The 14,762-nt window shown below is 40.8% G+C and overlaps 4 protein-coding genes across 4 annotated transcripts; 3 read left to right on the top strand and 1 right to left on the bottom strand.

The window, feature by feature from the left end:
- Window positions 1–3,945: 3,945 nt before the first annotated feature.
- CPAR01_12320 (uncharacterized protein) lies at window positions 3,946–4,765 on the top strand (the record flags this gene model as incomplete). Its single annotated transcript, XM_060496577.1, has 5 exons — window positions 3,946–4,103; window positions 4,182–4,297; window positions 4,347–4,478; window positions 4,536–4,672; window positions 4,724–4,765. 5 exons carry the CDS (start codon window positions 3,946–3,948, stop codon window positions 4,763–4,765), a joined length of 585 nt encoding a protein of 194 aa, XP_060345362.1.
- Window positions 4,766–6,972: 2,207 nt separating this feature from the next.
- CPAR01_12319 (uncharacterized protein) lies at window positions 6,973–8,764 on the top strand (the record flags this gene model as incomplete). Its single annotated transcript, XM_060496576.1, has 2 exons — window positions 6,973–7,475; window positions 7,591–8,764. The coding sequence occupies 2 exons, from the start codon at window positions 6,973–6,975 to the stop codon at window positions 8,762–8,764; spliced, it is 1,677 nt and encodes a 558-aa protein (XP_060345361.1).
- A 1,553-nt stretch (window positions 8,765–10,317) lies between these two features.
- On the top strand, window positions 10,318–10,845 carry CPAR01_12318 (ricin B lectin; the record flags this gene model as incomplete). The annotated part of the gene is made up of 1 exon (XM_060496575.1): window positions 10,318–10,845. One exon carries the CDS (start codon window positions 10,318–10,320, stop codon window positions 10,843–10,845), a length of 528 nt encoding a protein of 175 aa, XP_060345360.1.
- Window positions 10,846–11,453: 608 nt separating this feature from the next.
- CPAR01_12317 (uncharacterized protein) lies at window positions 11,454–13,334 on the bottom strand (the record flags this gene model as incomplete). The annotated part of the gene is made up of 6 exons (XM_060496574.1): window positions 11,454–11,985; window positions 12,095–12,557; window positions 12,616–12,819; window positions 12,884–12,984; window positions 13,043–13,217; window positions 13,292–13,334. The coding sequence occupies 6 exons, from the start codon at window positions 13,332–13,334 to the stop codon at window positions 11,454–11,456; spliced, it is 1,518 nt and encodes a 505-aa protein (XP_060345359.1).
- Window positions 13,335–14,762: the final 1,428 nt, after the last annotated feature.

Here is a 14,762-nt window from a genome sequence, read left to right as displayed (position 1 = left end):
TATATATTATACTTAATTATTAATTAAAATAGCTCTTAACTTTTTATTACCTATTTAAAGAGCAAGCTATACTTATTTTAATCCCTTTAGGGTCGGGCCCGCTTTATTAAGGGCTATTTTCGCTTTTATAAATAAGCTAGTTTATTAAAATTAATATTAAGTTTTTATTACGTATTTTAATAAAACTTTATATTAATTAATAATAGCTAACTAACGTATACAATAAGCGAGCTAAATAGATAAGCGAGCTAGACACGTCCTTATCGCACTTTAAAAGTCAGTTTTATAACTATTCATTAAAAATCTAAACTTTAATTTAAAAAAAAAAAATTCTAAATTTAGTTTTACTATTTTTAAAAGATTATATAAAATATTTTTTAAAAATCTAATTTAAGTATTAAAGCTTAGATTAAAAAAGATTTAAAAAGTAGAGCTTAGATAAGGTATAAGTTCGGGATTTAGTTAAGTATAGTATAAATAATATTAAAAATATTTTTTTTATTTATATATTTCTTATTAGTATCTATATAGGAAATTTTATATATTTTAGTCTTATATTCTAATTATAATAAATAGTTAAAAAACCGACTTTTAAAGTGCGATAAGGACGTATCTAGCTCGCTTATCTATCTAGCTCGCTTATTAACTACGTTATTAACATTATATAAATAAATTAAGAACTGCCCGAGTAGTTAGTAAAAGGAAAATAAAAAAATAAATACTTATTTTAATATATATAAGACTTTTTAATACTAGCTTATATAAGTAACTAAATCTCGTATTATATACTCCTTTTTTAAAAATTAAGGGACCCTTTATATATTCCTTTACGTTTATAATATAGTTTATATTAAAAAGATTTCTAATTTTATAAAATATAATTTCTAAATTAATATTAATATATTAAATTTTAAGACTATATTAGCCTATTTATTAATAATATTTATATTATTACTTAGCTAGGTTTTATATTATTAAAAAATATTATACTACTTTTTAAGTATACTTATATTAATTATAATAACTAGGGCGTAGAGGGGGCCTAAGAATTTATTAAGCATTAAAAGGGGGGACTTATTAAGGGGTATTCTTTAAAAAAGTCCTAGCCTATTAATAACTATTTATACATTAAAAAAATAAGTTCTTAATAAAATAGTAGTTTATATATTAATAAGTTTATTTAATAAGTTTATTTAGTAAATTTATTTAATTTAAATAAAGCTTTGAATAATATTTAAAATAATAAAAATAAAAAGAATTTTTATAAGCTCTAAATAACTAAATATTAACCTTTTTAACCTTCTTTTCTTTTTAAAAAAAAACCTCTATATTATTATTAAAGTTTAGAACCTCTATAATTAAGGGCCGCTTTTAACTTTTATAACTAACTTTTATTATTAACCTTTTTAATTAGTATTACTATATAAATATATTACTTAGCTTATTATTAATAAGTAGTAGGGTAGCTTACTTATTCTGAATCATATAATAGTTTTCGTATTAAAATTATTATATTACGTTAAGTATATACTTAGAGTATATTATATATATTTTATAATTAAAAAGTATATTATACTATATAATCTTTTTTTAAAAGCGTAATCCCGTTAAGGTTAATCTTTTATACTTATAAAGCTAGAAAAAAACCACTATATAAATATATTTAAAAAGTAATAAAATACTTTTTAATAATATAAAATTTAACTAAGTAATATTATAAGTATTATTATAAATAGTTAAGTTAATACGAATATTAAGATTTAATATATTAATATTAGCTTAGTTATAATAACTACGATAAATAGGCTAGAAGTATATAAAATTAAAATAATAACTTAATATTTTAAATAGTTTTTATAAGTCCTTCTAAGTAATAATAATATTTATAAAAAAACGGATTATATTTAACTTAATTATTTATATAGGCTAATATTAAGAGGTTTTATATATATTAAAATAAGCAAAGCTCGCTTTATAAATAAATAATAAAAAGTTAAGAACTATTAATAAAAAAAGATAATAATAAAGTTAGTTAATCATTATTTTAATTAGTAGTTAGGTATAGAGAATTCTTTTTATTCTACTTTTGCTAATTACTCGGGCGATTTTTAGTATCGTTTATACGGTATTAATATATAGTATTAGTGCATACTCTTACTATCTCGATAGACTATAAGTATAGAGTATAAAATACTTAGTTTTCCCTAATACGTAATATATAATATAGCCCCGGCAAATTACTCTATTGGGGGGATATATTTAAGTATACTAAGTACTATTTTAACGTATTTAGAGTATTAATACCTTAAATAAAGATAGCTTATAAGCCGTTTTTTAATTACTCAAGTATCTTATTTATAATTATATTATTAATATGAGCTTAAGTAAAAGCTTCTCTTATAATATAAAGCGCTATAATAGTAATATATATAAAATTAAAATTCTCTTAAATTATTTTATATAAGCGCTTAGTATTATTACTTAGCTAATTAATAATAAAAACTAAAACCTATTCTAATTAATACTAAGTAATATATTTTTTTAATTACTATTTAATCTATGTAAATAAAGTCTTTTTATTATTTTTATAATATAGTTTATAAATAAAGTTAAGGTTAATATTTTATTTAGTATTCTTTTTAAAAAGAATATTATTATAAATATTTATTTATATTTTCTACTCTTATTAAGTAATTAAATAGTTCTTAATATCGATTATACAGTATTAATATATAGTATTAATCTATACTATTACTATCTTAATAGATTATTCTTTTTAGATTTTTTACTTTCTTAACTTTCCCTCTTATAAAGTTTATAACTATAGATTAATAACGGCAATATTAGGCGATTATTATAAATATAAATAAGTAAAAGAAGCTAATTAGTTACGTTATTAAAGTATATTAAATAATTAGCCTAAGTAATAAAAAATAAAAAGCGCTCTATAAGTTAATTAGTTAATATGATTTTAGACTTGATAACTAGAAGCTTAGCGCCTTTATTAAAGCCTATAACGCTCTATTATAATTTATAAAAATAGTAATTTTATCAAAAACCGTTAATATAAAAAGAGTCTTAATTCCTCTAGTTATATATTTTAATTATTATATTTAATAAAGGGGATATATATATATATATATAAAGTATTGATTATATTACTTATATATAATTAATTTAATTAGCTATTACTTAGTCTTTTTATATACTTATTTTAATAAGAGTAGCTAATTAATTAATTAATTAAAATACTATTATTTTATTTTTAAAAATAAATAATTATTTTAATATTAAGCAATATTATAAAAAGAAACTAGAAATAAATTAAAATACTATTATATTAACTTAATTAATTAAAAACTTAATTTAAAAAAAGAAAAAATAAAATAATAAGTAAAGCTAGCGAGCTAGCCTTCTAGGCCTAGTAGTTTAGCTCGTTACGTAATTATTAAGAGCTTAGCCTCGTAGCCTAAGGCTAAGCTATAGGGCCTATAGGGCCCTGATGCCTACTGCTGTGATAGAATATAAAAATATATATTTAAAATAAATAATTAGAATATAAAAAGCGAGGTAAATAGCTGAGCCAGCCGGGTTAGTAGATGTTCTTATTTCCGCTAGATCGCTATGTAAAGGAGTAACCAATCAAAGTATAGTAGGACCGGAAAGTAACTAACTCGTGCTATCAGATGCGGGGTTTCGAAATAAACTAAAGTCGACCGCCTCGTCTTAATCGTCCGTGCAAAGTCACTATAGAGGGGGGCATTACAAGCATTCCCCCTCGTGAAGACAAAGGAGGAATTGGCATTTGTTTCAAAAACCTTTCAGCTACGGTAATCATGCTCTACCAGGAGCGTCGGTCTGGGCATACCAGTCACCATCTTCATCATTCTTAGCCACCCTTTGGACACTTCATCGTCCAACTACTTCCCTCAACTGAACAACATCATGGTCAATTCTTGGGCAATCATCGCATTTGGACTCTGGTCTATGATTGCGGCTTCACCAATTAAACCAAACGCTACGACCTCAGTTGCCCCAAGATCCGGTTCTTCTAACACCGGCCGATGCTCATCAGATTGCGGCAAACGAAATTTTGTTTTCACGTAGGCACCTAGAATCAGAAACTAGAGACGCTGTAGCCCCGTCACTCCCCTACACATACTGACACAATCGCTTTATAGAGGTCTGCCTTGGAATCATCCTGCTGTCGCAGCAAGTGGATATACTCCCAAGCAGGTGGAGGCCGGCATCCGGGCAGACATGGCAGCAATTATAAAGGCCGGCTATAACATCAAGGGTTTACTACTTTCCTATTACTGTGCTTCGATACACTAATTCGATCGTAGCTGTTCTTCTTGGTCCTGAAGATGGCTTGGACTTTCTTTCAGATGAACTGAAGGGTGTGGACTGGATCGGAACGGGTGTTGGTTTCGGGGTTCGGGGGAATCCGACGCCAGTGATCACGCGCCGTCTCATGGGTTTGCTTTTCCTCTGGGTTAGGCATTGTGTTGTGTACTAACTTGCTAAACCTATAGATATTGTGCAACTATATCGCGATGAAGTGCCTCGGGCTAGGATTCTATTCAACTATTCCCCTATCACGTCTCTCTGGTCAATTCAACAGTACTACCCACTCTCTGCAGAATGCTCAAACACCACGGGAACTGATATGGTAGGACAATAACCCACGATCTGATGTTTTTCTAACTTACCAGAGAAAAAGGGTATTGCGATCCGTTGTCGTGCCTGCTCTCCTTCGGCTTAGCAGTGGGGGATTTAAGGGGACGACACTGTCCCAGAGATGGTCTAAGGACTACATCGTTTTTCGCTGCGTAAAATGAATAGTATGTTGACGTTGTATTGGGAAATTCTCTAGTAGCTGTAATTTCTGGGCCGCAGATTGAGTCAAAATAATTGAAAATCTGAAATGGAGCAAGATTGTATCAATGGGCATGAATGTGTATTCAGAGCCTTGCGCACCCCAATCCGCTAGGTTCGGGCTGCCTTTTTCTCCGGATTCCCTTCGCGCATCGAATTTTACTGGAAAGAAGCATGGTTTGTCTAAACGAACTTCGTGTTCTTCCTGTGTGACCAATAGAGAACTACGAAGAGCTCAGTGTCAGGTGTCTTAGCCCAGAAAAACACGAAAAAAGTCACAGAGTGTCGATTCACCATGGCCACAGATATGACTGGCAAGACAAGAAAACGTCGATACAACTGCTAGCGTCGCCACTGGGGAACAAGAGGTATCGAGTTATGAGTATGCGGAAGCCTATATACATCTGACGATCGTATATATAGCAATGCTTGAAGGCTTCGACTGTGGCCGCTTGAAAGGTCTAGCATTGTATTGATACATAGATGCCCAGCCCGGCAAAGGCGTCAGCATATGGACCTGGGCAGCATTATCCTAATTGAATAACGCGCGCAGTGAAGTGAATTGGGAGCCACCGAGAATTATGAAAGATATCCGCTGTTGCTAAGGAGACACATACATAAGTAGGCAGTCGTGACAGCTAGCACACATACTTTCTTCGAGGATCAAGGAAAATTTTAAAACTGATAGGATCTAGACAATATCCATAGTACGAGTGCCTAGTCGGTTGGCTACATCTTACTCTATGAGGATGACTATAAGTAAGAGGAGACTAGGTCATGTTCTTTCCTAATAAAGGCGAGTCGATACCGCTGCTTATTGGTCTTTGTGTATTGATTGACCCCGTAGGCCTTGTGACGGCGTATTCATATAGCTCAAAACCTGCTGAATAGGCCTGCGGGCAACATTGCAACGCTTCACTTTTGCTTCTCGGGGCCAATTGTGAAGAGTAGGGGCTTGGCGGATCAGGTGATCAAACCAAGACCCTGGCAGTGAAGCTACCTTTGTTAGCGTGCTTGGGTAACCCAGCCTGTACTACGTACGGAAAATACTTCCCCTAGGCGCTCAGACACTCGGACCGGACGATGGCGGCCATCGTCACAAAGGACAAAGTTACCTATCGTGACTGCATGGTTCCCCCGGGTACCCCAGGCGTCCGTAACTCCGCCTGTTGATAGTTGTGGGGTCTCGGGGAGTGGTCCTCCTATGGCAGGGGGGTGCAAGCCATCTTATCAAAAACAGCCCCAGATGCTCACCTGCATGTACTCCGTACGAATATATATCCGTGTCGTCTGACAGCGACTGATTGTACAGCCATCTCTCTCATGGCAAGCTTGAAGAAGCATATCAATTCAAGTGCTGATGAGCACTACACTATTTTATCAAAACTGTATCCTCGTATTTGTGACTCACAAAGAAAAATTATTTTCTTCGATAACAAGGTACTCAGACAGCGACTGATTGCTGATGCGTATCGACCAGGGCTAGACAGCTGGGCTGACGTAGCACTCTATCTGGGAAGCGTGCCAAGTGCTAGGATGATTCAAGAAATGAACGCCGGACGCGGGGTGCAACCAATTATACAAGCTCAAATTTAACTAGTATGGGGCCAAGAATCTTGGTCCCTGTTCCCTTATCATCTATGTACATACTGTAGGCCCTGTCGCGATACGACATGGAAGAGGATTCCGTGCTATTTTCCAGGCAACGTCGGTGTTGGACTGTTTGTGCCGTTGCCAACCCACTTTGCCGTGCTTCCCTTCGCTTTAAAGGTATGCCTTGGCCGGTGTGGAGCTAGTCTGTGTCTGGAGTCTGGACGCGGTTTCTGGAGATACCAACCATTCAGCCCGATAACAGTCGACAAGCCTGTTGTTGCTAGTCGTTTAACAAAAGCGACTTCTTTCCCACTCATCCTGACGCTGATCTTCTTCCTCACTCCCCTTTCCTTCGTTCCGCAAAGCCTGCCAGACTTCATGTGTCGCAAACTTTACATGCTGCTGTGATTGAATCTTTTAATCCCACCCGTTCTTGGTTCATTCTTGTGGTACCGCTTAACGGCTGCGGCCTTCATTCCCCTTTCATCCGGTGCTACCACAATGAAGGAGTCGCATACAGAGAAGCACCCGAGCTCCGGCGACGCGATGACCGCCGAGCTCGGTAGCATCCGGAATGTCGACTCGGAAGACAAGATGGGTCACCTGCATCGGAGGCTCAACAATCGCCAAATCCAGCTCATCGCAGCAGGTGGATCCATTGGAACGGCACTCTTCATTAGCATCGGCGGTGGTCTCGCCAAAGGTGGTCCCGGCAGCTTGCTGATTGCTTACACCGTTTACACCCTGATTCTCGCTCTCGTCAACAATTCTGTTGCTGAGATGAACACGTATATGCCCGTCGCAGGTGGCTTTGTCCGTCTCGCTGGGTATTGGGTCGATGACGCACTTGGATTTCTTGCCGGATGGAACTTTTTCCTCTACGAAGCCATCTTGATTCCCTTTGAGATTACTGCTCTCAACATCGTCATTTCGTTTTGGAGTGACGAAGTCGTTAAACCAGGACCGACAGCGGGGATTTGTGCTGCTGTGATCATTCTTTATGGGTAAGAAAATCGTTCTAATTTGCAGGCCCCCTCTGCTTCTATCTCTTACCCCCTTTTATGAAGGGGAGACCTGCTGAAAACATAAACGCAATGTAACACTTACCTTTGTCCACAGGTTGATCAACGTTCTAGCGGTACGGGGTTATGGCGAAGCTGAGTTCTGGCTTTCCGGAGGCAAGCTGATATTGATCTTCATGCTTTTCGCTTTCACATTTGTGACTATGGTCGGCGGCAACCCTCAACGTGATGCATACGGCTTCCGCCACTTTACAAACCCCGGCTCATTTGCAACATATCTATCGGGCGGCGACCTGGGTCGTTTCGAAGGGTTTCTCGCCGCACTTTTCAGTGCCTCCTTCACCGTCGTCGGTCCTGAGTACATCTCCATGGTATCTGCTGAAGCCCAACGCCCAAGCATTTATATCAAATCAGCATTCATTACCGTCTACTACCGGTTCTGTATCTTCTTCATCATTGGCGCACTGGCTGTTGGCATCGTAGTTCCGTACAATCACCCGACCCTAGTCGATCTCTACTTTGGGGACGGTGGTGGCGGTACTGCCGCGGCTTCTCCGTATGTGATTGCCATGGAGACCCTCGGTATTGGCGTGCTTCCTCACATCGTTAACGCACTCATCCTTACATCTATCTTCTCGGCTGGCAATACCTACACCTACTGTGCCACTAGAGCGCTCTACTCGCTATCCCTCGAAGGACGAGCGCCTCGTTTCCTACGTCGCTGTAACAAGAATGGAACTCCCATTTACTGTTTTGCCATTGTTATGCTATTCCCGATGCTGTCTTTCCTCCAAGTTAGCAGCAGTTCTGCCGTTGTTATTACGTGGCTGACTGCGCTTATCACGGGAGGCGGGCTGATCAGCTTCATCATCATGTCGATCACGTTTATCAACTATCATAAGGCCTGTGTCGCTCAGGGAGTTGACCGCAAAACCCGACCCTACTATGGATATTTCCAGCCTTACGGTGCATATATTGCTTTGGGATTTCAGCTACTCATTCTCTTGGTGTACGGTTACTACGCGTTCCGCCCATGGTCAGTAGAGCTGTTCTTCCAGAGCTACACTATGCAGATACTAGCTGTCGTTCTGTTTTGTGGATGGAAGCTTTTTAAGAAGACCAGATACATAAGACCTCACGAGGTCGATCTTGTTTGGGAGCGGCCTTTGATCGAAGCCTATGAAGATTCCCTGGTTGATCCGCCAGTTGGCTTTTGGACTGAAATGGCGCAAATGATTGGACTCAGAAGAAACAAGGTAGACTTTCGTTAATCCCTCTATGGACCAAGAGAAGCTGACATTGTTAGGTTTAATAACCCTCTCTCACAACAAATTTCGTACAAGACACCTTAACGTACTAAGATCCCATATATTAATTCATTCATGCTTTTGCCATCGGCTTGGAAAAGCTTGTAGCACTTTGAGCTGATACTGATTGTGTCGTTCGCTATGCGCATGACTTTGCTCTACTGGCCTGCCACGCCTGACTGGCCGTGAGCCTGGAAAAGAGGGTGGCAGGGGATATTGCCCAGATGGAGCACAACCCAGAGACCACAAGATCCACAGAAACTGACTAGAATCTGAAAAGAGAATTGGCATAGAAAGACTCACCATTGCAGTTCTTAAGGACAAAGCAGAGTGCTGGCCGGAGAGTCCCACTTTACGTGGCCGTCATGAACTGTATAACAATCTTTCATCTGTTATTAAAGGCCATTAGACATTCCAAGCAGATTTGAAGGATGCGCGAGGTGGCTGCGATTCGAGACTCCCCTATCTGACCGCTTCCAAATCCCGATGTAAATGATGTCTATCTTGAGAGTCAGATCCACATTTCCAGGCTCTCAGCAGCACAGCGTGCGCTGTAACTTGCTGCAAAACCAGGATCGAGACTTTGCGTCGCCACGATTATAACTGGGAAGCTTAGAATTGAGATGAGCAAAAGCTAGTGGCTGGTCGTTCTCTACATATAAGGTATCATTCATCGATGACGGCATCTACTGCGTAAGTGATCACACAGCCGGCGCCGAGTAAAGCTTGCACATTCCTAGAGTGTATACGTACCTAGACAGCCCCAGGCAATACAAACAAAGAGGAGCTGGGGCTTGATATTAGAAAGACCAATCGACGAGAAGTACACGTTCACAAAACAAGCCTGTTCATCATCTATCTTCTTAATTTCCGCGGTATGATCAGTACTAGTCTGTGGATCAAATTGGTTTTATGACCTTCCATTTTCGCCCCCGAACTGCTACGCAGGATCCTCAATTTGTCGTACAGGCTCGCCAGAATTGTTTTAGCGCCATGTCGATTTTGGAGAGCAGGTTGGTGGAAGATAAGGTTATATTAAAGCCCGGCGACGATCCTAGATGGCTCGCCGGAAACATAGTCTTGGAACGGCAGTTGAGCTTGACGCCTGCGGGGAAATGGGTTAAATATGTCACAATTGAGGGGCCTTTCTCGGGCCAAGTATCTCTATTGGGCGCTCGGTGTCATACTCGCCGGGTGATTCAAATCCGGGACCTTTCCCATGTGCGTCGAATCACACCATCCAGGGATGCGAAGCGAGGCTAGCATTGTCGCCAGTCCACGGCACCGAAATCTGCAAATCAGCATTTCCTTACGAAAAACTACCTGGGACTCTTGCAATCAAGTCCGAGATGAGAGCCGAGCCCGCAAAACTGAAGAGGTATAAGAAGATGTCATTTTCACTCTTTCGAGTGGCGCTCATAACAACACAACTTACGAGTCACTCCTCCTTCTTGTAGAGCATCGGTCAACATACACTGCCAATCATTGGAGAGAAACTTTGTCACAAACTTACCACCATGAAGCTGTCTCTTCTCATGACAGCTGCAACTTACGCCGCAGCTGTGCAGAGCGCAATCACTTGGAGCCTCGAGAAGGCCGCAAGCCCTACGGCGGATCAGACAGACGCCTATAACAAAATCGAAGCTGCAATGCGTCTTGCTGTTGCCCGTCATTCTCGCCTCGGAAGCGCAACAAAGAACTTGCGCGTTTACTATACTCCTGGCGTACCAACTGCGGAGGCAAATTACAACGGCGACGTCAGATTTGGCTCAAACCGAGCATATATGAATGAGAGAACGGCCCTTCATGAGGTCTCTCATACTCTGGGAGTTGGTCAAACTGCTGCGTTCGATCGGAAGTGCGCTGCTGGAGATTGGGCCACTGCGCTGCCATTACTACGGTCGTGGGATGGCTCAGGAGCAGTCATCAACTGTGGTGGTTCGCACATTTGGCCTTATGGGCTGAACTACGATACTGAGTGGAGTGAGACAAACGCCAACCGCCATGTACAACTCATAAATTCTATGATACGGGATGGCATGTAGCTGGTGTTAGCGTATTTGACGAAGGAGTTTGGTCTAAACTGTCGAAGACATCCTTGTCTGCAGCTATCGTCTTTTTCGCCAACGCGTCTTGTATCATTGGATTTTCTGGGGCTTAGTATGAAATCCAAGTGACATTAGAATCAAATTGACGAATATTCCACCTATTTACTCGATCGAAAATGAGCTATGGCTATGGGTCAACAGTATTACCAAGTGCAATCAGACGTTCTGAGGCACGGGAAATTAGATCAATGATGCCTTTGTTCTCTGTATTTGCATTTTTCGAATTGCCTAGTCACGCACAGAAGTAGAATAAGAGATGAGCCTCCTACTGATAACGGGGAATAGGCTGCGTCAGCCCTTGAGCAAGGAGTATACTTCTAGCTATTCTAGTTTCAATATTTGCTCTGCCTATCGCGAAAAAGCCATCGATATACTCCAAAAAATCATTGTTCCCGTGTATGTTGTGCGTATTACTAGGCCGTAAACCCCATTTAGAATATAAGTTCCAAACATCATATACACCTCCTCCAAAATACCTCAAGCTATGCAATCCTCTGCCTCGTCCCACACCTTACTTGACTTGTCCAGACAGTCAAATAGCTTCCTTACATGATGAGCAAACGAGCTTCAGGGAGCTGAGAAGCCCAGCGAAGTCCAAAGAGCTGACGATCCCAGATTCTTTCTAGATGATTAAGAGCCTTTAAGATGTTCTCAAAATGACTCTTCTGGTGACATTCACGTAGAGTGATTCTGAAAAAGTCCTTATGCTCATCCGTCATGCATCCTGAAGCTGCCACAAAGAATGCCCAAACCAACACTTCTCTTCCTGGTGAGTCAGCGGGGAATGATTGGAAAGTTTCGATGAACAATTGCACTCTCTCGACAGATTTCTTCATGTGATTATCAAGACTGATTACGGCAGACTGTGATATCATCACATTAGTACCTGCTCTGTGGAGATAGATATTGTGCGACTGCTGAACTAGATTCATAATGCGCGATACTGTCTCCGAATGCTCTGGTCGCTGCTGCGAGCAGTATTTCATGCATTCGAATGCTCTAGTGACTTGCTTTCGTGAAGATAGAGTCAGAATGCCACTATCCTCGCTCAGAAGAGGAGCTGAATATACGCGTAATCTGCCAGGCCACAAATTAGTTCACCGTTCAAAAGGGAAACTTCCGGCTGTGCCACCGAGCACCTGGTCTCCCTACCTTACCACGAGATAATCGAATCTAAGTCACTTACTTGTAAACCTGGCGCATTATAAAGGCTGAAAGCTCATCGTGTCCCAGAGAGTCTTCTCCACCAATAGTTGCCAGTGCAGATTCTAGGAGACGAAACAATATTGGGAAGTCATCCGATCCTGTCACCATGGCGGAAACAAGTAGGACAAGTATGACGACTAATGTGCAAATCTTACTTGAACGATCATGGGCTTCGAGGTCACGTCGTCTTCCTAGATCATGAATTGTTGTTGCGTATAGCTGCATCGGAACCACCGACGTGTTGTGTAGCCTTGACCTTGTGACCTGGTGCGTGTTGCCCTCAGACTCGGCCGTACGTCTTTGATTACTTAAATGAAACGAAGAAACGGCGAGCACGGATTTCAATACTAAGGGATCCATATGAGCGATAGGTAGAACAAGGTGGCGCCAGCCGTTATGGTGACCATCCGCGGCCACCATTTCTACCGCAATGTGGGCTGAGACTGAAGATGTGATTGTTAGCAGCGCGTTATAGTTACAGAAAGAATATCATGTCATTACAATACGACAGCAAATGAGTCTCCCAAGGGGTCAAGTTGCTTGAGGTTGGTTGATGAGTGAAACAGCGGGTGGCAGCGGCTTCCATCTCGGACCATAGAGTAGCAGGCCTGTCTAAACTCTCGAGAATAATATTATGAACGGTGTTTTCATGCCGTCCGGAGGGCACAATAGTAGCACCGTCGGACTCTACGTGAGCTGGCCCAGCTGAATTCTCGCACATCATTAGCTGGTGGGAATAATCCAGAGTAGACGGTAGCTGGTCCCAGACCTTGTGCCATGCCGACCGGACCTGAAGTCGGAGAGAAGTGCCTTTTTCTTGTTGTGCGCCATATTTGTACACTATGGTAGCCCCGTTCGTGGTCTCGTGGTCTTTTAAGTGGTTACTTCCCAACATTCTCAGCCAACGACATCGCGTGTTTGCACTCACTGTTCGTATGCTTGCTGAACGGTTTTGCCTCTCCAAAAGCCTCGCGATGCCGCCCCATCGCTGAATCGATGTCGAACCCCTAGACCGCTGCACTTTAACCCTTTCCTGGAGCACTTCTCACATTCAGGCTCCGCGCGATCGCAGCTGATCCGACGCTTCGAGCATTCGTAGCAACCTGCCGCCGATATCGATCAGTTTCAAGGAGATAGATGGGTATTATAAGACGGCGAATCTGGAAGAAGTACCGACCTCTTATCTTAGGTCGATAGGGCCGGGGCTTGCGGGATACCATTCTGAGTTAGGTTGCTCAACTGAAGCATTATTGAGGCTGAGTCATGCAAAGGCGAGATACAATAGATCATACGTGGGATCTTAGACATGAATAGTCTCATTAATTGTTGCTCAGGTGGCGATTTCTTCTCTCGAAATCAGTTGTTTGAGGAGAAACTGCGTTGGGCGGCTTCATGCTCGATGTTTCTTGGGACTCAACGCCACTCGCCTCCTTCAATGAGACCCGAGATCCCAGGCTAGCCAGGCTAGTCCTTAAAAAGGAGGTTAAGTGAGACCAACGTTAGGAAACAAAGGGAACCCACCCGCCCGCATGTGAATCGATTCCGTAATAATTACCCCGCACCTTCTCAGTACCGAAATTCAGGAGATTAGTCGAAGGACGCCGGAAACATGTCAATTTAGGTCCACGAGACGACCTAAAGATCTGTATGAGATCCTTCACTACGACTGTGGATGGCTAAGTGGCATTCTGCATGTCGCCTCATGCCGCTAGCTGTAGCTCCTGAGCGATGGCCACAATGTAGTCAGGATATAAATCAATGGTATCAGATCAAGTGCTTGTTCCAACCGTCAAATTATGGTAGCCTACTTAGTTGACCGGTGTGCTGGGTGCCCCGATTCCCCCTCTTATCGAGACTATATGCCTCTGCACAAGGTAATAGACGGAACCAGAACCCTGTAAATGTAAGTGCTAGAAAATTGCATGAGATGAGTTGAGATGAGCGGTTCCATGTTCTAGGTACACTGGGACCTGTGTCACCCACTATCAGTGGCTACATTGATAAGAACCGTACGGGGTGGTATCACATCAAGCCGACTCCCTATGTAGCCAAGCGTTTATGATCCTAGCTCATAATGTCAAATATCACGTTCGGGGATGAAACTGAAAAAGACTTATGAGATCTATTGGAAATCGTATCATCGCTTGTAAATTGAATGCGATGCTCATATTGAATGTTTCGTGCGCTTTTCGAATGCACAATTTGATTGGTCGTAGTCGTTGCGAGTGGAAAGTGAAATGATCAAAGATTCAGCTGTCGTGCTTCCCTATGCATGGCGCTGTTGGATAATACTGACTGCATGTCCCCTTTGACGAAGTATTTCTTAAAAGTCTCAGCTGATTCTAGAAGTTTCCCAATATAACAGCCGCATCAAGTTTAAGGTCTATCGTAGCATACATCATTTGTGGCTGAAGCAATGTCGGTATTGCTTGACGTACCTTAAATCCGAAAGGCTGATCGGTGCGCTACGGCATATCCAACAGTGTGAACACAACAGCTTATCGTGCTCCTACAGCACGCGAGACTAAGTGAATACGCCATTTTTATTGACCACAAAATAACGGAATCTCTCGTAAGTTTACATGGGTTCAATTGGTAATAGAACCAAGGGAACGACAAAGTCTAAGAAAAAAAAGAAGGAAAGAGAC

Source organism: Colletotrichum paranaense (assembly GCF_030867605.1).
Source record: "Colletotrichum paranaense strain IMI 384185 chromosome Unknown Scaffold_10.1, whole genome shotgun sequence".
Classification (NCBI taxonomy): domain Eukaryota; kingdom Fungi; phylum Ascomycota; class Sordariomycetes; order Glomerellales; family Glomerellaceae; genus Colletotrichum; species Colletotrichum paranaense.
Note: the sequence above shows the minus strand (reverse complement) of the source record. Positions and strands in the feature narration are given on the sequence as shown.